This window comes from Apis mellifera, linkage group LG13, assembly GCF_003254395.2.
Source record: "Apis mellifera strain DH4 linkage group LG13, Amel_HAv3.1, whole genome shotgun sequence".
In the NCBI taxonomy this organism is placed as follows: Eukaryota; Metazoa; Arthropoda; class Insecta; order Hymenoptera; family Apidae; genus Apis; species Apis mellifera.
In genome coordinates, this window is record NC_037650.1 from 7,697,907 (window position 1) to 7,724,642 (window position 26,736).

The 26,736-nt window shown below is 43.6% G+C and overlaps 1 protein-coding gene across 8 annotated transcripts in view; it reads right to left on the reverse strand.

Annotated features, from left to right (window-relative positions):
• The window catches only part of LOC408435 (POU domain, class 6, transcription factor 2), a 195,226-nt gene that overhangs the window by 18,152 nt on the left and 150,338 nt on the right, over positions 1-26,736 (reverse strand). For 6 of the 8 annotated variants that reach the window (XM_026444808.1, XM_026444807.1, XM_026444809.1 and 3 more), the window contains 6 exons: positions 7,935-8,109; positions 7,450-7,608; positions 6,549-6,761; positions 2,210-2,383; positions 1,649-1,902; positions 383-602 (listed from right to left, as the gene is read on the reverse strand). In XM_026444808.1, the coding sequence (XP_026300593.1) occupies positions 383-602; positions 1,649-1,902; positions 2,210-2,383; positions 6,549-6,761; positions 7,450-7,608; positions 7,935-8,109 (1,195 nt within the window). The remainder of the gene's footprint in view (positions 1-382; positions 603-1,648; positions 1,903-2,209; positions 2,384-6,548; positions 6,762-7,449; positions 7,609-7,934; positions 8,110-26,736) is intronic. The other 2 variants (XM_026444806.1, XM_026444805.1) reach the window with 1 other exon arrangement.

A 26,736-nucleotide genomic window follows, 5' to 3' on the forward strand; every position in this document is an offset into this window, starting at 1 on the left:
AATTCTAAATTCTTGTAAAGATATATAAATAGAGTCGATGGTGCCACCATCGCCCGACTATGATCAACAAGACGATCGAGAAGATTAAAAGATTCTTTTTGGAAACATAACTACTCAATCTATATAAATTATTCCTACCAGATATCACGTCATTCCAAGAATAATTTTTTCCAAATATTATCTAACCTCTCTCTACCATTCTATACAAAAACTATCTCTCCATCCAAAATTTAAATAAAAAACTTTTCAACAATACATCAATCTACTTCAAACAAACTCAAGAATGATATTTTTCCTATTCACCAAACCATCTTCTCACGAAACTTATCGAAAAAAAACAAAAGAAGAAAAAAAAATCAAAAATAAATGAAAATGATCTTACTAGGTGAATCATTGAGATCCTCCTCCTCCTTCTTAGGATTGTGCATGCTGCTCGGCGTGACACTCGCCTTCACCCCGGCTCCACTGGGTCCATGCGTGGTCGTGATCGTTATTTCCCCGTTGCTGGCCGCCAGTCTGTTCAGGGCCGAGGCTGCGGATACCACGGACTCGTTCAAAGGCGACGATTGCTCGGGCCTCTCTCTGTGATGTTTCTCCGTCGGCTAGTCGGAGGGAGTACGGTAACAGTAGTAACGGATTAGTATCAACGACGATGCCCTGCCTCTCCTCTCCCCTCCACGCCAATTATACACTTAATAATGAGACCCTTCTCCTCCTTTCAACTCCCCCCCATCCAAGATCGAAACACTTTAAACTCTAATTAGTGGAAGAAAAGTGCCGCCTGGCGAATACTTTCTTAACGAGATCGCTTGCTATCGGCGAATTATTCCGCTTGTTCGGCCGATCCCGCGACGGTCAAGCCCTTCCCTTTTTCCCTTCGACTCGCCATTTTCCCCGATGCATCGCATCTCGATACCCGCAACGAAATATCGAAAGCTCGTTTCGCATGGTTACGTCAGTTGGATCATCAGCATCAGTGTATATATATATATATATATATATATATATATATATCGAGGTCCGGTGTTTGGTCAATTATACCGAAATCGAAAAAGTATCCTTTGATTCGACGCAATTCCCCTCCTCTTCGTTGGATAATAATTGAAGGAAACGAGGGGAAATGTCGAGGGGGAAAATCGATCGCGTAACAGTTTGTCGAAGGGAATGAGAACGGGGGGGCGAAACCTACTTCTGGGTGGGACGTATTGTCGAGGTAATTTTAAAATAATCCGGGGAAATGTGATTTGATTTAAAAAAAAAAAAAAGAAATTGTTTAAATTTAACATGACAACAGGTATCGATTGCCGATCGACGATTATCGACCGATAATCTCTCTGTTTAAACACAGAGCGGGATTTTTTTCTCGAGGATGGAGTAATATCTGTCGGACACGTTTCGTTGAATTCTTAACAAAGGCCTGATCGAACACGAGGTTTCGCTATGGATGGAAACGTTTCGCTAAAAATATGTACAGGCGATTGATTAAATTATCGACAACGGTCTATTAATAGGATGTTCGTTGACGAGGTATTCAAAGCGATAATCCAATTATACGATGGGAATAATTTTGCTTATTTCGTAAGATGGACATTGGGGGGGGATGATTGTGGAGAGGTTTAAATTATTTCGCGGTCAAGGATCTACTTACCGTGTAATGATTCATGTGAGAGGTGTGTCGATGACCGTGCTGCTGGGGCGAGGTGGTCAGAAGCGGTTGTTGAGAGGCCTGTGCAGCTTGGACCGCTTGTGCCGCTTGAGCCTGAGCCGCCTGCGCGGCCTGGAGCAGTTGCTGAGGCTGCATCGCGCTCAGAAGTTGCTGGCTGGCCGAGCTGTTGCTCAGAAGGTGCGGTAAGGCGGCCGGATTTAACCCTAATCCGGATGCTAAACTCGGACTTGTTGGGACTGTCACGTGGGAAGAGAAAAGCGTGAGTTACTACTCCTCCTGTCGCGCCAGAATTTAGACTTGTGCCATTCAATTTCATTTCGATGTATATTTTTAATCGAATTTATCGAATCTTCCCGGAGAATTAGAATTAGAAAATTTCCAAATGAGATGAAATTTTGAAAATTTTTCACATTAATCCGAATCTTTATAAAAAGAAAAAAAAAGAAAAATTATTATCTATATAGAATTAGAATTAGAATTTTTCAGGAAAAATTGCCGTACCATAGAATCCTTGCCTGAACGTAAAAATAAATTTATTTATACCTGTAAATTCACCATTGCTAGTCGGCGTGTTCAGCATGTTCTGCGGTTGAGCGATCGACTGAAGGTTCGCCAAGGTCGTAGACACCACTTGCCCGTTGCTGAGCGCCAAGTTCACCATTTGATTGTTCGTGACGTGGCTGACGGGGATGGTGAGAATAGTTTGGGTGGCTATTCCTGTCCGAGACGAGAGAAACGAGAAAAACGAGAAACGAAACGTGTTAATCCCTCTGGATAAGCAAACATCATCGAGACAACGACACCCAGGTTATAAAGAGCGAGGGAACAACGGAGTTTGATAATTCTATCTTTAGCCTATCCCCGCGTATGAACGTGTCTCGAATCAATAGATACTTCATTTCCATTATGAACGTAGTCCACGCGTCGTTGATCCAGGAAGGGTAGTAAAGTTATCAGAGTCTCATAGAGGGATTATTAGGCAACCCATAGGGCAGGTAACCTCGCAGGCCAGCGTAGTTGGCAAACTATTATCGTCATCTTAATAGTGGGTACAGGTACTGGCACTGGACTAGGCTGCGAGAAGGACGCCTAATCATACTTAGAATAGTTTCGGGATTACCTCCAGCTCCGCTAATCTGATTACCCTGTACACGCGCTTAATATGATTACTGATCATGAGTACGTACCCGTGTTGGTACCTATAGCTAAGCTAAGCAAATCCCGTATTCCGAACAGCCATAAAAGTTTCGCGTTCTGAGGTAAGGTCAACTGACAATCCGATTAACGTTTAGTTCCGTCGTGATATTCGACGATAATATTCCGCCTGGTGTATGTTTTTTTTTCTTTTTTTTTCCCCCTTCTCTCTCTCCCTCTCTCTCTCTTCTTTTTTATTTTATTCCCTTCCGTGTTGTCGTCGCGACGCGCATCCTGCCCTGTGTCCTTTTTTCTTCTTCTTCTTTTTCTTCTTTTTTTTTCTTTTTCTTTTTTTTTTTTTTCCTTTCAACTTTTTCCTCCTTTTTCCACGCCCGGTGAAAATGGACTTTCACGTGTCCGCGAAATCTCATTTCTGTTCCCGTTTAAACTATTACGTTTCCTCCGGCCGACTATGCGGAGTCAGATTAAGGCTGACGTACACCGCCGCTTCGAAACGTGTGTATACACGGACAGTTGATTATTTTTCATTGGGATATAAATTTTAATACGATCGCGGGATTAGAATTAAGTTTGAATACTACGGTGTTAGTTTAGTAATTGTAACTCATCAAATATTAATCGAATCGTATATTTAATTTCAATTGTTCTAACGAACAATTTCGACATATTCAGCTTCGTTGCGAGGGAAATAAGTGGCGCTTATTCGATTCATCATTAATTTCTTTTTTTTTTTTTAGATAAATTCGAGATTCATCGCTCGGTCGATCAAAGTGTCAAAAATGTTCAAAAGTTTCGAAAAGGAAGGAGGAAAATTGTAATCGGATCGGAAAAAATTGATCGAAGAATAATCGAATCATTCCGTTAAATCCATCCGTGTTTGATGCAACGTACGTCGAGGTTAACCGGTCGAATTTCGATTTATAATCAAGCTAAGATTCAGTCATCTGACCTGTGTCTTTTTCAAGATTCTTCAATTTCCGGACGAAAATAAAATCGGCGCAACTGACAATCTATCGCGAGGGCTTATTCCTGAACGAGCATTCCAAAGTATCCAACGTTATTTGCGTTGCCAATGATCCGTATCCTCATGACCTACTCCTATCTTGAGTATCAAACATTCATTCTCACTATTGCTTTCAATCGTGTTCCGATTGTAAAATTATTCATCGTAGATTCAATTGGGATCCCAACCATCTCATATATATATATATATTATATATATATATATATATATATATATATATATATATATATGTAATATATATATATATACATATATATATACAGACGAATTGGTGCAAAAGTTCAATACGTCGAATAAGTGTTTAAGCAGGTTAATGCATATTTAATCGTACTCTATTTCCCGCATCGCTAAATCTCTGTCCTTAGCCGAAAAAAAAAAATGCCTCTCGAATAAGCTGGTCGGTGAATATTCGATATGTTACGTTAAATTTTTTATTATCGCGTTGTGTAGCATAAGGATGAAACATTCCTCTACTCATGTACGTGGACAAATAGAGAGGGATCGAAATAAATACGATATTAATCGGAAATAATAATTGCAGAAGAATTTCTTTCCATATACAGGCAACGCTTCTCCCCTCCAACAAATATAAAATAATCATTTTAATTCATATTCGATTCGGATTTTTGAAAAGTTTTGCCATTTATAAAGTTTCGCAATTAATTAAATAAATCTATCGAATCGTAGGGGAGACTTTTTTTTTCCCTCAGTTTCGCATAGACACGATACAAAGTCAACATTGTTAATTATTCACGAACGAGCGTTGGAAAAAATATTTTGCGTCAAATCTTCCAACGAATCTTCAAATCTATCGTAATAATACATATCGCTACCCAATTTTCGACGACGTCCACCACGACAGAAATCCAGAAGGAATCCACACGCTCCTTCTTTACTCGTTCTCTTCACGTCTTATCGGTGCCCAATCGAGCGTGTTACCATCAGTTACCATCGATTGTGCCGAAAAGCAGTGCAAACATTATTTGCCACCACGTAACTCGTCATCCTACCACGACCGGTCCATATCCACCAACTTCAATCCACTTAGTCGGACTCGCAAAGTTCTCCTTACCCCTCTTCTCTACGCCCACCATGCCTCACTTCCTTCTCCCTCTCCCTCTCTCTCTCTCTCTCTCTCTCTCTCGCCCTCCTAACCATCTGTCTTCCTTTGTCCCTTCCGCAAGCCCTCCCTCCTTCTCTCTCTCCCTCTCAATTGCCAGAATAGAAACCCAACTTGGTAGAAACGAAGTTAGCGCGAACCGCAATCGATATAATAGCGGCCGAATCCGCGGAGCTGTGATGTCCAGCCAGCAAGAGCAAGAGGGGGAGAGAGAGAGAGAGAGAGAGGGAGGGGGAGGGAGAGTAGGGTTAGGAGAAGCGAGTAGGAGAAGCGAGGACCCGAGGAGGAGGCGAGGGGGGGTGTGGGTTATTCGTGGGTCTGGAAAGGGGTAGTGAGACGTTAATTATACATTGAAATTAGTTGCAGAGTTTGCCCTCTGCTCGCCAGGCTAGTCTAGGACCACTAAGTATGGACGACGGGGCGAGCCTTAGTCCGAGCCTTGGTCAGAGATAGTCGATATCATATTATATATTATATGTACGTATGTATGTATAATATATATACATCGGCACATCTTGATTGCACAACATTATGCGCCGGCACATCGTGCAGATTTCACGATGAGACCACTCGGACTGATTTATGCCCCGAAATTCGAAGGTACTTAGTGCGAGGGTTATTGTTGGAGATTTCTTGTTGGTTTACTGATAGCAACGGGATATACCCTGCTCTACTCTCTCTCTCTCTCTCTCTCTCTCTCTCTGGGTCCTTTATCTCTGTTTCCCCGTCGTTCCCTCTGCGCCTCTCGATCTTTCCCTCCCTCTTGGCCGCCGTTTAATTAAATTTCCCAGGTGAGGCCGCGATTAGCCGCCTCGAATGTTTTCGGGAGCTCGACAGCTTGGACCGGTTTGCCGGCGTCCAACTCACTTTGCGAGTTTGGGAAAAAAAGAGAAAAGAAAAAAGAAAAAAAAAGAATGGGGTGGGGGGAAACGATACACCGTGACGTGTAAAGTGAATCGCAATAATCTTCCGATGGCGCGGGGAAATATATATCTTTGTACGGAGAAAACTTTTGTTGGGAAATTGGAACTTTCGAATTAATTTGTGATGGAAGGAGAAATTTCGTCTGCTTCTGAATTAATTTGGTATATATAAAATTGTTCGACGATAATATTTCATCCCTCAAGAATATTCAAAAAGATACGATAAAAATTTTTTAAATTTAGAAAACTCTTCTTTTTCACCGAATAAGTCAATAAAAAAATGTCAAATACTTTTTACAGAAGCATATTTCCTATACAAATTTTATAAGAAAGATTTTATATATATACAAATATTCAAAATACAGCTATTTGAATATTTGAAATGAACGCATTCGGAAATAAAATAACGTTTTATCAAAAATAATTCTTATTATTTACCGTAGAATATATTTCCTCTTGGAATCTAATTATTTGAAACTACGCATCGAACTACGTGGTGAATAGGATCCGCGAGAGGGTTCGACGTACAATCGATTTACGTGACACGTCGGACGTGGACGGCCTTAACTTCGATCGCGGACAAGCCTCTAATGGGTGTCGTTCAATGCTCGTTTCGAGTGTGTTGAAAGGGTGCTAACACATAAGAAACAGAAGGCTTACCTTGCGACGTAGGGATAAGGAGCTGAGCTCCTTGAATGCCTTGAACCAATTGACCGGACGTTAGGATGAATTGAGGCATCGCGACCGGTTGCGGCTGAGATAATAGCTGAGGTAATGTCGCCATTGGCGTCGAGCTCGGCGGCAGGAGGTGAGGGGCAGCTGTCGTGTTCGAGGCTGTTGGTACCGTGCCACCTGAACATGAAAATTCATTCGCTGAAAACAGAATCTGCCGATTTAATTAGCTGTCCACCACCTGTTTTTTTTTTTTTATCTCAACGCTAGAACCGCCAAATTTGTCAAAGTTTTATAAGTAGGAACGTTTGCGAAAAATCGTGTATAATTTTTTCATAAATATAACGGAGATTTGTTTCGTCTACTTGAATATTATATTACGTAATACGAATATACTATATTTCAAGCGTTTTATATATTTTTCCACGTTATTTTATGCGCTTTAGCAGCGCGTATTTTTACGCTTCTTAAACGGATTAAACAGATTAATCGTGATCTTTTATATGTATGAATATTTTCTAAATTTTTACACCGATATTTAGATAATGCGATTCTGAAATTTTTTTCTAACCAATAAGAAAATCTTTGTGGATACATGTATATATAAATTGGTAGTTCTAGCGTGAAAAATATTAATTATTTAATCATTCGATCAATTAGAAACCAAAAAAAAAAAAGAGAGATATCTTGAATATAAAGAAAGCAACTTGACGAATCAGCGTGAAAGGCTCAAAGATTACAAGCGTGTTGCATTATTTGCAACTATTTGCATCAAATGTTTAATTGAATCGGTGAAGGGATGGAATTTGAATATAATTGAAGCAAATGAAAAGTCAGTGTCAAGTGTTGCCGGTTCGTCAAGCCACGCGATGACTGTTTGTATCCCTACCCGAGGAGCTGACAGTGAGATTCAGGGGTGTGTTGATGAGCTGATTGTTAGTCAATCCCGCTGTCATTCCCTGGAGACCTGCGGCCAACGATGCGACTTGCGGTAGATTTTGTAGACTCGCCAAATTCTGAAGATTCTGTAGGGTCACCATTCCTGCCACTGATAATGAAACAAACATTTAATTATATTTTTCTCTTTAATTAAACGCATCCTCTAATTCGTCACATTAACTCTTTGTTATCTCTAATTCGATAAGAATGAGAAATATAAAAATTATTTGAATATTTAGTATCTAAGATTTTACTTTTAAATTTTAAAAAAATATAATAATTAATTTATTTATCGATACTGAACTGAGAAGAAGAAAGTCTCGATATAAAAAAATGTACATCTTCAATGATTAATTGTAAATAAATAATTTATAAATTAATAAAAATCATAAACTAAATTATTAATCTACGCGATAGAGGAAAATCTAAACTCACTCGTCCCATTGAGATGTGCTTGCGCCACCGCTGCCCGTTTCGCTTGATGGAGATTTTCAGGTGACGGACTATTCTTCCGCGAGTTTTTCATTTCATCCATCATCATCTGATGCTCATGGAGCGAGCCAGTGGCCGCCACCGGTTCAGGACTGCCAACGCTACTTCTATCGCTATCCTGCAACAAAACGTCCATCCAGATGGTAAGTTACAACATCAAATTCGCAACTTACTTTACTTGAATCATCTGCGATTAAACTGCCAAACATTCTCGATCACTCGCAACGTTGAAACAAAATGAAAAAGAAAAGAGGAAGAGAAAAAAAGAAAAAAAAGAAGATGGGGAAAGATCGAACACTGTATCGCGAAATCATACGTCCCTGTAATGTTTTTTTTCTGTTTTTTCATCCGTTTTTCTTTTTTTTTTTGTCGAATTTATCGAAAGCCAGAAAAAAGCAGCCGCCGGGAAAAAATATTAATTACGATTGAAGAGGCACCGGTGAAAACACGGCCGAAAAGTCCGACCGGCGAGCAATGCGCTCTGTCAGCGGCGAAAATGGCGATACTTTATTTCGTTTATTACGCCGCGTTTGAAACCCCTTCGCATTTGTACCGTATTGATAACAATTATAAAATATTCGACCGCCGACGCTGGAAACAAAGTGCTTTCGACTATACACGTCGCCGCAAATTTTCTACCCTCTCCTTTCCATTTTTTTTTGTCGCCGATTTTCGACATTAACGGCGACAGAGTTAAGGGAAGGGATATTTCGTTGACGATCGATCAAACGTCTTCCCTCGATCTAATCCTGAAAACTTTTTCCTTTTCCGTTCGTCTATTTTTGAATAGATTTTGTGAAAATCGATCATTATTATTTGAGTCGAGATCCGAATCGAAATGGAATTGGAATCATTCTTAGATGATCGGAATCACAATTTTTCCAAATTACGTTTCTTCAATTTGGAAAATTGATCACGCGATCGAATCATTATTGAATACACGGATAATTACGGATGCATAGTACACTATAATGTAATTCGAGACTAATTCGATGATCACGTTTGAATGGAGTCGAAAGTGAATGGTAGAATTCGATTGAACGAGTTTCGATTATAATTTCCAGTAATGCGTAATAAGGGGGATGAAGGTAAACGAGTGGCACAATTATCGTGCCGTTTCCCTCCATGCCGTTAAAACCCGGAGGAACGTTCGAACAACGTTGCTCGAAGGGAGTTCGCCCGATACCACGACTGATTATTTCACGAAGGTCAGGCAAAGCCACTGCAAACTTCCAACTTTCCTACCTGTTTAAGGACAGCGTGGATCGCCGGGACCCCAACCTACCCCAAGGGGATTCGATAAACGTCCCAACTTTTCGATGACGCTCTTCGCCCAACCCGGGAACACGGCCAACTTTTTAAAATTATCGATCCCCATCGCCCATTGTGCGCCGATATAATTAATTCGCGTTGCGTAAGCAAGTTGACACACTGAGAGTTACACTTTGAGAGGAAGAACAGGAATGGCGATATATTTAATTTATTTTTCATTAACATTTTTTTAAAATGTTACGCGTTATTTTTACTCCCCTGTCGAATCGATTTGTGTACGATTTCGTAACGAACTTGCATCATCGTAAGTTTGTAATGTTCGATTCATTCGTAATATTTTGCGAAATATTATTAAATATTATTATATATATATATATCAGAGATATAAAATAAATCGAGCTTGTCGTTTCTTTCGATCTCTTCAATCCCCTTTCTTAATTTAGATCGTACCAATAAATCGATCTGTTAAGAATTTTGAAGAATTTTGCTTATTTTTATAAAGACGAGTATGACGAGTAATTTTTTTTTCAATAAAAGGAAATTTTTTTTATTAGAATGAACCAACAATTTTATTCCATGACCATATGTCACTTTATTTTACACACACTTGTTATTTCCAATCGCGTAAATATTTTCCGATCGGGCTTTTAATAAATTCGACGTACGCGAAACAAAAGAATCTACAGATCTCACCGAATTATTAAATTCCCAAAACCGTTAATCCGATATCCTAATCGATTCCGCGCACGCGATCCCTGCCACGGTGACGTGGCTTCCTATCCAATAAAAATATAGATAGAGACAGACAGAGAGAGAGAGAGAGGGAGAGAGAGAGAGAGAGAGAAATCGAAACTACACAAGTCGTCCACCCTTTTTATCATCCCCGTACCTGCGCGCCCCGATTTTTTTCTCTCCTTGCTGACCGAAATCAATCGAACGGGCACGCAAAGGTTTTATCACGGGCTCGCAATCATTCTCGCCAAAATGCTCAATTATACGCGCGTGGTTCGTTAACGTACCACGCTTTTTATTGCGGCGGCACGTTTAACGCTGAAAATTGATTAATAATCATTCACGGTCCAACTGGCCGACGTTAAAATGCTTCGCTACGAAATAATGGTGGTAGACACACACGCCGTTCGATAGGGTACAAGGAGGGGTGGTGCAAAATGAAAAAAAAAAAAAAAAAAAAAGGGAAGAGAGCAGAAGAGAAAGGAGAGAGAGAGGAACAACGAAATACCATATACGATATGGGCAACGAATCATCGACGAATAGAGAAATCAGCGACATCAAGTTCACCAAGATCTCGATCACACGCGCGCAACAAACTGACATTCGATATACATACATACATACATACGTACATACACACGATGGAAAAACACACGGCAAAACGCGTCGCCGATTTCTCGAATCGAACGCGCGAGAGTTCATAATATTTCCCATGATCCGTGTTATATATCCGAAACCGATTCTTTGTGAGTGGCGCGATTCTTTCGCGAAATGAAGCTCGTTAACGAAATTCTATCCGCGATAATACGATTTTCGCGCGCCCCGCGATACAGAGCGGCTATGCCCGAAACGAAACGAGCACTCCTCCCGCCCCACCGCTCCTCTCCTCCTCCTCTTCTCCTCCTCCCCTCTTTTTCGCGGTTCGAAAAATTGCATTGTTCGTTCTCCCATGTATCGGGTGGGATATTATATAAACATAAATAATTCGTATCGCGCAATTTTTCTATTGTGGGAACGGCGATATCCCAAATTAACAGGCCGACGCCGGGAGGACGGTTCGGTTTGTATAGAGAGCGGGGGAGGGGGGGGGGAGCAGCGGGTGAAGATGGAGGGGGTTGGTTGTAGGTTCAATCAGAGCGGCGTGCGCGATATATTGGCAATCAAGCCGGTGAATATTTTTTATACCGGTGGTGTACGATTACAAAGGTGCACAAAGGATGGGTACGGATTGTCAATTTTCTTAAAATACCACCGGCGAATGTACAATCTCGCGAGGCCGCGTTTGAATGCGCGAGGGAGGAGGGAGAGGGAGAGGGAGAGGGTGAGGAGGAGGAGGAGGAGGAGGAGGGGAGTGGCGAAGGGGGGTGAAGATTGGAATTTGTGGCAATTATTCGCTACCGGATTTTTGCGTTACCAACGTGCCATTCACTGAGTTTCTATGGTAACTTATTATCGATACAGAGACGTATTAGTCGGCTACACTATCGATGATATCGGTCGACCGGTGTCTTCCGCGCCCTTCGTTCCATCCTTTGACGAGTTTTCTGCGATAGAATTTTTTTTCTTCCGTTAATACGATACAGATGGAAATTAGGCATCGATTTTTCGATCGTCGCTCATTTGCCATTTTCGAATTCTCTTTTGAAATATTCCAAAGTAATTTTCGTTCTTCGATATTTTTTTTTTTTTTTTTGAGGAGAGGAGGAGTTCAATTATCTCATCAAGGAACGTCCAAGAAGAAGATTTGAGATTTGAAAAAAAAATTCAACGTCACGTAACGTATCGATCTTTATCGAGAAAGCCGAGAAATTTATCGCCTCGCGATCTGCTCTCCCTTTCTGGGAGAAAAAAACAGGAAACCGTGGGTGGCTATCTGGAGAGAAAAAAAAAAAAAAAGATAAAGAAAATAGAGAAACGCAAGCGTGTATTAATCATTCGTCCCGGTATCCCTTTCGTGCCGCGCGATATATAATTCATGCATATTTACGGGATGCCGGAGGAATAATTAACGAACGGCAGCGCATTAAGGCGCGTCCTGTGTGTATATACGTACGTGCACCTACAGTCGGCTTCTTAGAAAGACAATTTAAATTATAATAAATCGATGGAGCACGCACGAGCCTCGATGGTTTAACCACCTCGGCTCACTCTTTCCCTCTCCCTCCACCACCGGTTTTCTTCTCCCTTTCTCTCGCACCACGCGTCGATGGCTGTACAAAGTAATGTTACCCACGCGGCGCGCTGCCTCTTTGCATAATGGCATGGAAATATGCCGGAACGTGTATCGCCATAGTTGGATACAGATTAAGCGTGTTAGAGCTTCGACACCCGGCTAATTCGCGAAAAAGGATTCTCCCCACGGGGGGAGACACGACCCATGAATAAATTCGACCGAAACAACCGCCCTACTCTCGACGCCTGGCCGGTCAAGTCGAGCAACTTGGCCGGAGACCAGACTACCAGACGATTCCACCGACGATTCCCACCCAGAATGACAGAATTATTCTACCGCCACCACTTTCGCCAAGGGTCTTTTTAGACCTCGTAAACTCGCCGGCTCGTTTGTCTTCGGTGGACAGTTCTTTGGGCGGTTGGACAGCTTTTAGGGATCGTTACGGGGGAAGATATTTAACGATTTGATAATTTCTTTACCCAGCCCGGTTTTATACCGACCTTCGAATAAATTCACCGAGAAAATGGAAATACTTTTCCAAGTTGGACATCGAAAAGTATTATTCCCATTCAGGGATAAATTTGGAAAAATTTATACAAAGTTGCACTTGTATCTCAATATCGATCATATACATGTATAATGATTTCTCCATAAAGATCGTTTCGAGAAAATATATTCACAAACATTTTCACGGCAAGATCGCGTTGGAATCTCGTTCGTACAAGTGACAAGGGGATGATAAAAGAAAAAGAAGAGAAAAAAAAAATATATATATATATATGTACATACATACATATATATATATAACGATCTCGAATCCCAGAACGGTGGAAGTTATCAAACGATTCGAATGCCCTCGCTGCCATTTTTCTATATAAAAGGGGCGAATATCCCCTTTTCCGGGGCGCTGTAATTTCGAATTTTCGTCAAAGTCGTACAATGGAGAGCGGGCGCTCGCGGCCGCGCCGCCATTGGTATCGGGGCATTTCATTGCATAAAAAATAGATAAAGCCCGGTCGATAGGTAACGAACGAAAATAGGAGGCGCAGGAGCCACGTCGGTAGTTCAATTTTTTTTTTTTTTTTTTTCCCACGCAAATTCGTAAACGGCTATACCGACGGTATGGCCACCCCCCCCCTCCCCCATATTAAATGGACGAGGCGAGGGGGATTAGTTGAATGCACCAGGCCCGGCCATTTTGCTTGTAAAAGTGCGCCCTGATATATATATATATAGTAAGCCGTAGAAACGTATGTTTACGTTGGAGTTTCGGCATTTTCGCATAAATTAATCAGCCGTTGCGACCCCTTTCGCGCAAATATCGCGCGTCGCGTTTTCCCTATCGGCACGAAACTGTCGATTTCCTTCGTCCGGAGAACGGACGATTTTTTTATACGATTCTTGGAACGTTTGCACGAATGCGAGAATGGAGGAATATTTTCTTGCCAATTTTTGCTTTTTAAAAATTTCATGCTTTCGATTCGAACGGATATTTATTTTTTATTTTTTTTTATTTTTTTATTTTTTTTCTTTCGGAATGATGGCGGTGAATATTGATCGTGACGTAGAAATAAATAATTAAATATTATTGGATACGTTCTCTTCTTTTTTTTTTTTCTCCCCCCTCCTCCGCGATGATACGAACGATTTTATCATTTTATATTTCTCCGTTCTTTTTCTTCCTTTCTTTCTTCCTTCCTTTTTTTTTTTTTTTTTTTTTTTGTTTAAACGGAATTATTCGAGTAATAATCGTGACGGTTATAGGAGGATGCGGTTGGAGATTATGCACAAGTAGTTGAAGTAAGAAGAAAATTCATGTAAACATAGGTGGCCGGTCACTTTGCATTTTAATGTAATTTATACAGCGAAAGGAAAAACTTTAGTATGCATGAAATGAATTTTAACCAATGTACCCACGACACCGCGGTTTGTTCAACCCTTAACTGATAAGTTGGATTGTCCAGGCCATGTTAAACGTGTCTTCTAATTATCCGAGCATCGTTCCTTCGGATTTATCCCCATTTCGATAACGACGGGCCGAATGTTATTTTTCAAACATACCAATTACCCTTTATGGCATCGTAACTTAACTTAATACGATGCTCATGTAAATATACCGGTATCATATTTTTCTTCGCCAAGATCAAATGACTTTTACTCCGTTAATTATGTAACAAATATTTCAACCAGCCGGTCCTGTAATTAATGTAAACGAGCTCTTGACCCGCGCTGGAACACGGCAAACAAATCATTTGGAAAAAGAGAAAAGGGAAGAGGGGAAAAAAAGAAAACAAAAGGGGGGAGGGGGAAAAAAGAAAAAAAGAAAAAAAGAAAAAAGGAATATTCTTGAACCAGAAGCCGACTTCTCGCGCGCATAATTCACAACTACCTCTCATTGAGCTTCGTTACTGTGTTTCCTAATTGTTGTTCGTTCATTCATTTCCCGTATTTTGGCAGTCGTTTCTCAATTCCGTTAACAAGTTCTCCCTCCTCGCTCTAATTACCCCCACGCGAGTAAACTCGCGCGATTCCAGTATATTCCTAAATATATAAATACCGAGCGGGTAGGGAAAGGGACAAAAAAGTTTGCCGCATTCCGAAAATGGATTTAGCCAGGAAGCCGCAATTGCATCAACTTCACTTATCATTACAAACCTGGCCATTTTCATTCACGAGATACGGGTGTGTGGTTGTGTACGTACCATTATCAGATTTCGTTAAAAAAGAGAGATGGAAAATTAAAATTCGAAGGGGATTTCGAAGATAACACGAAAGAGTGTTTAATTTTTAAGCGGTGAGGATTGTAAAGAGGGATGATGGGACGGAATATTAATCGTAACCCCGCTCTCCGTAAAAATTTATCCGAGGAAACTTGCCAATTATTTTACGATCAATCGATCAGTTTGAAAATTTCACTCTCGGAAAGATGTCGATTATTTATACGAGATCGTGACCATCCTCCTCAAAAAGTTGCTCGACAAATTTATTAAATTTAGAACATTTCGTTAGAAAAATTTTGAAAATTATTATTGATAATTTCTCTTTAAGAAATTTCGATTTTGTAACGGATTTGATGAGACGCTAAAGAAAATTTGCCGATTCGATTCGAAATTATGGCGAGGCGAGATTTACCTCTTGCAAAAATTATGAAACGAAACTTTCGCCACTCGGGGGAGTATTGTTTAAAAATCTATCTGACAGCAAATAATAAGACAAATCGCAATTACAAATTTCCAGTTCGTCGGATAACGAAACAGTCCCCGATGCTTGGAAGGAAGTTAGGAGGTAAAATAAACTTGAAATTTTCGAGTTATTGCGACTCCAATAAATCGAAGAGGAAGGGGGGGGGTAACATTCTTGTCGGCGGGGGTGCGCGGCGAGACATAAATTCCCAGGACGGCCCGACAAAAAAGCCCCATTCCCCGATACAAAGAAACTAATCCGCGACCTTTCACACCTTCGAAACGGCTGGAAAGCAGCCCGATTTACACCAGAGCCACCCTTTCCTCTCTCTCTCTTCCCTTGATCCCTGTCCGCGCGCCGGCGTCCAGAGCAATCGGAACAGCGACCATCAGCGACAATGCCCGACCGAACGAAATAATAACGCTTTAAATTTCGCGGCAAGGATCGTTCGTTGGTCGGTTCGAGCAGTAAAAAATCGTTAGCCAGCCCTCACGGGCCATCTCGCTAATGCGAAAAACCGTGCTGTAGCGTTCTCTGTTCGACGGAAGGCGAGAAAAAGAGGGAGAGACGGAGAGAGAGAGAGAGAGGGAGGGAGAAGCACGAGACGGAGAGAGAGGGCGATAGAGAGACCACCACCCTCGGATCGGATCAGAGGAGGGTGGTGGTATATCCGTGTCTGTGTCTATGCGTATACCGGAACGAATACACGCGGCATGGTTCGGCGCAAAAAAAAAAAAAAAGAACAAAACAGGAAAAAAAAAAAACGCGAGAGCAGAAAAAGGGCGTTGCGAGAGCGGGCGTGGAGGGGAAAAATGGGGCGGGGGGTGGCGGCGCAGGATTGGGATACACGGTCGTTGGAAATGCAACAATAAACATTACTTATCGGCACGGGAGCCTTTAACAATGCGGATACGACGAGAGAAGCGGCTCGCGGCCGCGCAAAAGCGCAAGTTTTTTGCAATAAAGTCATTTCGAGGCATTTGAGTTATGGGTAATTCGTGTGGAATCCTCGCGCGCGAGCTAGGCGAGGACCCAACGGCGTAGCGCGCGCGCGCACACCAACCCCGACCGCGGGGTTGAGGGCGAGGTGGGACATAGGTGGGAAGGGGGATGGGGAGAAGAATGGTAGGCGGTGGAGTGGTGTGTATCGAAGGGTGGAGAGGAGAAGGACAGAGGGAGAGGAGATCGGGTCCCGGCTCCATTGATTAGTATTAATGACTTAGCTGCACTCATTTCGCCCGAATAAAAGTAATTGGATTTGGCTTCGACCCCGCGGACCGCGCCAGCGGTGGCTGGCGTCGGTGGCGTCGGCGGCGGCGGCGGCGGCGGTGGTGGCGTCGGCGCAACGAAAACGGCGGCCGGCGTGTAAAAATACATTAATATCTGTTTGCGCTTAATAAACGATAGCCGCGCTGACTTCAGACTAATGGCCGTATTCCGGAATCGGTAATACGCGTTTTTATGTTTCTTTCTCTCTATACAAACTGCGCGCCGTCCGCCCCTCCACCCCCGTACCTCGCTTTTCCCGCCTATTCCTCTCGCCAATCTTTCGTTACGATCGATTCTTTTCTCCCTTTCTATCTTGTTTCCTTCCTTCTTCCTTCCTTCCCACCCCGTGGTTCTTGCTTTCTTGTTGTTTCGATGATTTCTCTCTTTTCCTTTCCCCCCCCTCGCCTTCTTTCTCCTTTCTTTTTCTTCCCTTTTCTTTTTTTTTTTTCTCCTCTCGTAACGTTGCGTTTTAAAAGGCTTTCGAGCTGCTAGCCTGCTCGTTACAATCGGGGATTAGAGCTTTCCGCCGGATATCGTACACACGAGTCTCGAGTTTACCCGACTTCGGGTTACTGAAGGGATTCTTGTTGTTTAACGTACGGCCCGAGGGTGTGGGTAATTGGGAATGGACCGTTCCTAATGTGTAGTTACATGTTTCATGATGATACGTTCTTTTTAATCAGTCAGTATACCGATCTTTGCTGCTTGTAGCGACATTTTTCTAATTATTCACCGATTTCTCGATAGAAATTTGGACATAGTAGAGAAAATGACGAAGATGATTCGCTTAGACAATAAATTATTTTGACTGGGAATGAAAAGGACTGTGATAAAATAAAATTAAATATTTAGATATCTATCTAACAAAAAAAAACTCTCTTTCTCGTTCGAAAGGGAAATTGGCATATAAAAACTAAGATTAGATCACGTAAAAGAATCCAAAGAAAAAGTACGAACGAACGAATTAAAAACAAACATGTTTCGCAAAGCGGGATCTCACCCCTCATCTTTCTCTGTCTCTGTTTCAATTCAAAAAGTTCGCCACCAAAGGGACAAACCAATCCGCAAACCGATCGAAGCGAATAAACCCTGAGCGCCTCATTAGAAACCTTACCGCAAAATGAGAAGGAGTAGGAGGAAAGGGGAAAAAAAAGGACACGAAAGAAAACCCTATTAACAAAGTCCGTATCACGAGGTAACAGACCCACCAAGACACTTTTAACTCACCGGCGTACCCCGTCACGAGTACTCCATTGATCGGGATTAAGGATTACCCGTGGCCATCCAGGGCGAAGCGGTGTGCGAGGAAACGATGAATTTCCTCGACGACCTAACCAGGGCTATCCTAACGGGGACGTGCTCCACGGGGGTTGCAATTATCACGTGGTCATTGCGAATCGTTGTTATCGGGGTGTAGGGGTGAGAGGGACGGACAAAGGGTAGGCCACGTGCGAGAAGGACGAGGACGAGGAAGGGTGGTTAGACGAAGAGCCACGAGAGAGAGAGAGAGAGAGAGGAGAGAGAGGGACGAACGAGAGAGAGAGAGAGAGAGAGAGTCGACCTACCCCTCGGCACAAGGCTGCTTTGTCTGTAAGTGTAATTAGTCCAGGGTGGGGTTTCTCGAGAGAGGGACAGAGATCGACAGAGGCAGGCAAGGGTGAGAGGGAGAGAGGTAGACGGAGGAAAAGGGTGGCTCATCCTGGTTTCTCCCTCGCCCCGCCACCGTGCCCCACCACCGCCTTATTTATATGCAAATGAGCTTCATTTCGCGATATTAATGTTCCAGCCGAGTCGGCTTGGCCTGGCGCGAAAGGGTGCGCAGGATACGCGGAAAAGGGTTCGCCCTGGCCCGTATATGTTTACGACCGTTCCGTTTGCCATCGCGACAACCGATTCCCTCCGTTAGAAATTACGATCGGATGGGAGATCGAAGGGTGCGACTGAAGTCGGACGCCAATGAGCGATGAAAGAAATTCCCTCCATCCTTCTCCCTGTTTCGATCAATTTGCTTTTTTTTTCCTTGAGAGGAACGGAAAATGGAATGGAATCGGAATGGAAAATGATTTAAAGAGATTTTCGTCGATCGAAGGAAGAATAAAGAGGAATCGAAAGAGGATACAGGTCGTATCCTCAATTTATTCCGAGATAGACGTTCTCGAAAACTGGAGACTCTACCACCGAGAATCCGTAATTTTCACTCGAGAAATTTCCCCTAATCTGGACCGCTATCTGGCCAGAGCTGGCCCCTTATCAGAAACGTCCGATCCGGTTATGGTAATCGTGTAACTCGGAGAAAACGAACGGTTAACCCAAAATTTCACCCGCCACTTATCCACGAAACGGAAAAAAGGAGGGGGGAGGGAAGGGGGGATAATAAGGAAGAGGAGACGATACGCGTGGAATGCGATGAAACGGGAAGGGTGGATCTTCTTCCCTTTTCGGCCGACGTATCGGGATAATGACCGATTTATCGCAAGGAGGAGGAGAGCATGGCAGCGGGTAGACAGACCCCCATCAAGGCCTCCACCGGGTTAAATTAACAACAGACAAGCCACTTGAAACATTACCGAGGCTTCCTAGGCGAAGCAAGTCGAGGGTGGGTTAGCTCCTGCAACCTTACTCAACATAAATTAGGGCCGATAGAAAGGGTAGATTGCAGAATGTTGAGTGTATAACGACCGACGCTCCTCCTGTCGGTGGCCTGTGTCTCGAGCATCCGCGGCTCGCGTCTTACTCTTGCGGCACACGCGAGGCCCGAAAAATCCCCTCCCCTCCTGCCACACGCCACTGCATTCTAATGCGCCCCGTCCGGTATTCAAGCACGCTTAGGCGCTGGTGTAACCGCGCAACCCTTGTCGCGTTCGCAACGTGTCAATCTACGTATACCTTCGGTCCGAAAATTTAACATTGAAATTCCACTAGTAGGAATTCTGCTTTCTATCTTTCGATTAGCTCTTCGATCGCTCTTCTTATAAGTTTTTTCGAAACTTATTTCTTTTCCATTCCGTTCAATTCTTGGTTTTTATCATTTTTTTGGTGTGATAAATGTTGCAGAAACGAAAGAGAAAGAGAACTCGTGCTCAAAATATTTTAAACTACCAAACATGCGAACGTGCAAAGTGATTTGAGGGTTTCAAATCATTCAGAAGATAGAGAAAATCGTGCCGTTGAAACCCCTTTTTGTTTCGTCCCGATATCTCAATCGGTTACCGAGATATAACGATTCGAAGTTTTCATAATTCACTTGAAACGACGCGAAGATTATCAATGTGCGAATAAAAAATAGCAATTAACAATATTTTTTTCTGGAACTAGTATTCAGTGATATTCGTCTGATACTCGTCTGAACTAGTACTCAGTATCTCGTCTGATACTAGTCGGATACTTGGATAGGCCGCTGAACTAGTACTCAGTATCTGATACTAGTCTTGATACTAGCACTTGGATAGGCTACTGAAATAAAATACGAGTAAGAAACAAGGATAGAGATAATAAACGATTAAAAAATTACCCTTCTCTTTCCGACGATATCTCGAGAATCGAAACTCGTATCGAGACAAATCAAAATGGATTTTAAAGGGCAAGTTTTCTTGCTTCCAACCATCTTTCATTCGTCGGTTGAAAATAATTTATCTTTAGAGTTATACCGGTTCAAATTTTTCCTAATTTCCCAATAAGATTCAATCAATTCTCAATCAAATTATTCAACTCTTCGAACGAATTCAAAATTTTAAATTACACGATAAATATCCTCGATCTCTATATCGCTATTGGATCGATTATAATTTTTAAATTTCTCCTTCAATTCCTTCGGCACCAATTACCCTTTTAGTTTAATTACAATTCGACAAAATCCAACTGAAGAATACCGTTCCCCGGAGCGCGATATGGAAATCACGAGGCGAATTTTATGTCAACCTTGTGCTCGAGTAACACGATTCTATTAAAATAATTATAAAACCGGCGTCATTAACGCGGGAATTTATGAATATTTTAAACGGGAGGAAAGACGATAAGGCGATCGTTCCTTCTCTCCTCTCCCTTCCTCTCCATTTCTTTTTTTCTTTTTCTTTTTTTTTCTCCAGTTCCATCCTAGTCCACCTTAAATTTTAATTTCCAGTTATCGCGGGGAAAAATCGTCACGGTGAGTGGGCCGAGTTACGTAGAGTTACAATTCCTACCTGTACGTAACGTAACATAACCGCCTCGTACCCATCCCGAGGGAAGAAGGGGGGGGGGGACACACGTGGAAAGAAAGAACGAGAGAAAGACAGAATGGCGAAGGAAGAAGAGGAGGAGGAGGGGGCATCGTTACCCGGTAACGACTCCTCCGTTAGGTAACGTTCCCCCGAATCCCTTCGAAAAGCTTAATTACGGCGAGTCAGCGAAATAATTCGAAATAGGAGTAAACGTTTGTGCCCGGGGTGGTATTTGCATTTAATGGATATTAAAATGAATGACCATCGCTCATTACGAATGCCGCGGGGCGTCCGTGGTAAAATCGTTGGGTAATGAAGTCGCGGGGCTCGGAATCTTACTTGTAAATGGATCCTTCATTATATCCAGATATCGTTTCCTCGGGAAATGCGTTCTAACGACTATTCGGACACGGCCTCGCCTCGTTCGAGAAATTGTAAGAATCCTCAGGGTGTGCGATAATGCGCCACGACCGCCTTCCGTCCTTCCCTCCGTCTCTCCCTCCCTCTCTTACTCGGATTCGTGTAATTACGCCCTTGCATAACTTCCACGGCGAAAACGGCGCTCGCTCGTCTGATTGGGCAGAATCGAAACGAAGTTTCGGACCCAACTTGCACTCGCTATCACTCGGGGGAAACTTTTAAATAACAGCCCGTTTCCCCGACTTGTACGCGCCCCGGATGCGATTATTTTGAATAATCGAGAGAGAGAGAGGAAAGTCTGTCACCAGATGGGAACATCTATTCGGGGATTATTCGATTATGTAAAGGTTTAGCCTCCAACTCGGGAAAAAATTGCAAACTGCGGTTGACACGTGTGATATTTCATTAGTCCGTTTCGTTCATTCAATTTCCAGTTAGTTTCTTGAAACTTGATAGATCCACGACTAGTATGTATATATATATATCCTTAATCTAAAAATTTCCTTGAGAATTTAATACAATCTTGTTAATATTTACATATATTTACACACATTAATATATATTAATTTCTTAAAACTTCCTTAAACTTGTTCCCCTTATCGATAAATCGAGAATACGACGTACAACGACGTATTCCTGAAACAAGCATCACGGACATACACACACAGCTACGCCAGCCATCCACACGAGCCAACTATCCGATACACGCGAGCGAGGCCTGTAATCAGCTCATCGGCAACGGTTGCGAATATTCTTCGCAACAGACATCTTAATGCTCGCTAGTCGTAAACAGCGCGGACGTGACGTAAATCTATTCGCAGCCGTGCTTGTTCGGCTCACGGTCTTTGCCGGCTAAGAGGGGGCGGTTGGGTTGAAGGCGAGCGAGCGGTGGTGGATGGAAGGAGGAACAACGCGTAGGAGTAACGCGGACAGGGCGCGAGGAGGATGGAAAACCGCCGGCTGAGAAGGTGGCGGTGCTGGCGATAGTGGTGGTGGTGGTGGTGGCGATGGTGGTGGTGGTAGGCTAGGTGGAGGAAGGGGCGGTTGGGCGAGAGAATCGGAGGTGGGTCGACCGATGTATGAATATACATGACCTTACCACCAACCCTTACACCGCAACGGGGCTCTGCTTACATTATTGTATATCTAATTCCGCGGATGGTTCTCAAAATTCGGTGTTGGCCAACCGTCGTGACCGCCCACGTATCCACGGCCACGTGGCCCGTTGAGAATCACTGCTGGCTCACGACATTATGCAGGCAGTCTACATATTATACATTCGGACTGGGATTCAATTAAGTTTGGTTAGACCACCCCCTGCCCCCACCACGCTCGTCCTTCCGCACCCTATCGTCCACCCAAACCACCCCTTTCAACTTCGCCTTTCCCTCTTCTGCGCTTCCTTTCTCCTCTTCCTTTCACTCACCCCTATCCCTCCCCCCTCCTCGCCCTTACGCGGCACGTAAAGGTGTTCTAAATCGTGTCTCGCCGACGACGACGACTCGTTCCGCGGTTTTCGCAACTGTTCCGGCCTCGTCTCCTTTGAATTATCGTTGTCTCGAATTATGCGCTCGATAGGCCTCCTTATCCCGTTTCTCCAAGAGGGAGAATCTCGATTCGAGAATCGGGACAACGATTCGTTGAATTTTTGAAACTCGCGAGATGCTTCGTTCAAAATCGAGGAAATTAAAGGCGTATAGATCTTCATGGGATCGATGGGATGTGCGATTGTCAATCCTCGAGAGCGGAAATGAGTGAGATCGAAGAAAGGATCGAAGACAAGATTTATGGAAATAAATGAATAATAAAATTAGTTATTATAATCGTAAGTGGAATAAGGTTCAAGTCTATCTTTCCACGACACGCGGGTTCAAATACGCGTTGATTGTAGGAGCTGAACGACGCTTAACAACGGTTGAAATAATAATGGTCGAACAGCTGGTGGAAGGTTCGATGTCACGGCCGCCATGGAGTCCCATAACACGGACAAGCGTGTTTGACAAACGGCGAGCGTAACGAGCCACGAGCAATGAGGTTAATTGAAATACGTCAAGTATGAGCGCTGGAGGATATTTGGACGAGGCTGCGATTAACAATCCTGCACTGCGTTGGAAGAAATTTTGACGCGTCGCTAACGAATCTCTCCCTCGCCAAAAGTGCGAGGTTTAAAAACTTAAACTCAACCCTTCTTCAACCAGACGACGCGCGAATTTACTCATTGACGAGTATCACTTTTAATTAAGTATTTTCAATATTCCCGTATTTCCCAGAGAAACGTATCCTCAAAGATCGCACGATTCGCGCTCGATTTTCGACACGGGGATCCTTTATTTTCCTTTTTCCCCCCCTTTTTTTTCTTTTTTTCTATATAATCATCTCTCATGTCCCGAGACAGCTACGTTTACTTTATCGATATTCGCCCCCGGGTGATCGAAAAAAAATCCTTCGCGCGGAGGACGCAACCCTTCCCGTCGTTTACTCGCGCAGCTACAGCTGGATAGGTAATTAGCGAGGGGCCACGTGGTGCACCCCCGATATAAACGCGCGTCACACGGCCGTATCGGTTGATGCGTGAGTGCGTGCGTTTCGACAGGGAGGGAGAGAGGGAGCCGATGGAACGCGGAAGCAGAGCAGCGAAGAGAGACAGAGACAGAGAGAGGAAGGGGGAGGACAGGTAGAGGTCCAAGGGTCGCGATGATACGGGCGACGAAAAGGTATAAGAGGGATGACGTGGCGAAGAGGGAGTGTGGCGAAGAACGAAGAAGGCGAAAATGGAGTGGAGGAGCAAAGTGGAGGAGGGAAGATGCGATCTGGGAGACTGCGAGGAGGGACAGAGCGCAGACTGCACGCTGGGAGGGGAAACGGGAGAAGGGGGGACGGAGAGCGTTGCAATAATGACAGAAAATTGCGCGCTTCCAAGTTCCGCGGCACAGCACCGACACTTAATTCAATTCAATTGCGATACAGTTCAATAATTCGATTAATTAAAAAATATCGCAGGGTCGCTCAGTCGCTTTCCGTCGTATGTGCCCCCTCCTTCCTCCCCCTAGTAGATTGATCCTCTCGTAGTTCGACCCCTCAGGGCCCATCGTCTCGTCGATCTCTCGCGAGATACGCACCACCCGTCACACCTTTCTCGTCTCTCTTCCTGTTTCCATTGCACCTCGAATCACCTTGTGATACACACGCACAGACACACACGCCACCTATCACACTCTCTGCGGTATGAGACAGAGATCGTTGAGAATCTCTGAGTAAAAGGCGCCCACCCACGTCTCTCATCTCCATCCCCTCCCTCTTCCTTCCCCTCTGTACATCCGTACATCGAGAAGGGTTAATATCTGATAGTTGAAACTCGTACGTGAACTCGATGCCCCCCCTCCCCCTTCCCTCATCATCTGCGATTACTTGATTATCGGTATCGAGTGAACGATGCTTCCTGAAAACTAACAGCGTCCTGAAAACGCAGCATCTCTCGCAAACGTTCCGACACCGCCGCCACTCATGGCGTGGCTTGTATTGCCGACCTTTGAATCTCATGCCTCATCCCCTTCCGGTTTTCACCCCACGATTCCCATCCTACGCCAGTCTCGCTACCTTTTCGCCTCTCCACGTACGCGAGCGCTCGCGTCGTCCCGCGTCGTCCTCTGCGCGTCCCACACCCTCGTCACGGGGGTTAAGGAGGAGGGGAAGGGGGGAGGGAGGATGCAGAGGTGCACTTGACTTTTAAAAACCCTATTAACCGACGGTAATAGAGAAATCGTGCTTTCACAGACTGTTTCGCAGCCAAGGGAGGCAACGGAGGGGGGAGGAGAGATATCCCTGTTCCCGGGCGCTCTTCCGTTACGACCAAGGGTTCTTGCTTCTCTCTGTTTGAACGTTTTTCGTTTTCTTTCCATCGTTTCGCAACCCCTTTCGTAAACCGTGCCGGTTCGAGAATTTGCTTTCCCCTCTCCATTGATTCCCTCCCCCCTTTTAAACGCGATTTTTTTACTTTAGTCTAAAAAATAGCTTTTGGACGTTAAACTCTCTCTCTCTCTCTCTCGATCGGAGATGGAATGTAATTTGCGTACGAATCGGTTTCCATTTCTTTTTTCTTCTTCCCATTTGTTATTAGAAATATGATACAACAGTTGTTGGATTTATCGCGTAGCGTGGTATTTTCTTATATTTTTCTCCCTCTCCTCCTCACCAAGATATTTATTTTATCCGTTAAGAATTCATCAAGAACAAAGGAAGAGAATTTCGCAAGAAGCGAATGACTGTTTCTTTGAAACGGGGGAATCCTCCCGTGACAAATCAAAAGGAGCTTTCGCTTTTGCGCCCCGGGTGAAAAATGGCTCGCGGTGGGTAGCCGCGCTCTCGAGAAGCATTTCGGGATATTATAATCCCGCGGCGGTGTCATAATCATAATAACAACGCGTTAATTAAACCCGCTGATTTATGCGCCTTTCATATTGTAATTGCCCGCCGAACTCCAGTCGGGCCTGCTTGCAAAAGCAAGCAGAAGTCCAAGAAGATCTCGGACGAGGAGATCCCTTAATGCACGAAGCCCGATATAATACGGATGAATTAATAAATTAAGGGGCAATTAATATCCTACCATTTTGCATCCTTCGTTCCCTCGATATAATCAAATTGTCCCCCTTTTCAACGACGGCGATGAAAATACCGTGAATTAAATGGCACAATAGCTAATTTCAATCGCTTCTCGTAATCTCGATCTCGAGAGCACACCTAACCTTAAATGTAAATTCGAAACAAGAATCTGATAATCTAATAATTTCGCCCACAGATATTCCATTCTATAAATATGGGGACATTATTAAAACATCGAAGATTGTTTATTAAAATCTCGAAACCGAAATGAAAACAGACGAATCCGATTTTCTTCGATTCTTCTGTATTACTTTATGAGATTATCGAGGAAAAATTATCGAAGAATTCTCATTTTCAAGCATTCCAAGATCCTTCTTCTCTCGTCACTTTCCTTCATCCTGTCTGCAATCGTTCGTCGATGGAATCGCAATAGGCGGCGAAACTCGAAACGTCTCGAAGCCAAGAAAGACAGGGAAGAGAGAGAGAGAGGAGAAGTCTTCTCGCGAGCCGCGGATACAATTCATTATGACTTAACGGTAGCAAGAAAGCGTATATAGTCGGCGTGGGCGACGGCAAATCGCTTATTTACACCGTGAACGGTGTAATACGCTCGCCGGAGGCCATATTTAGTTTACCAGCCCGCGGGTATAATGTCTTTTTAGGTACGTTAATTAACAGTATTCATTTTGCACAAAGGTTTCTAATTACGTACTATACGGAGCCATAGACTTAGCACCGCCTCCGCCACGGAAATGTTATGTCCCACTTCTTGCACCAGCCTTCTCTTCCTCCTCGGCTCGAGGTGTGACGGCCGACCGAGAGTGAGAAGACGCCAAGAAGAAGAAGAAGAAGAAGAAAGAGAGAGAGAAAGAGAGAGGGTTGGCGATGGCGAAAGAA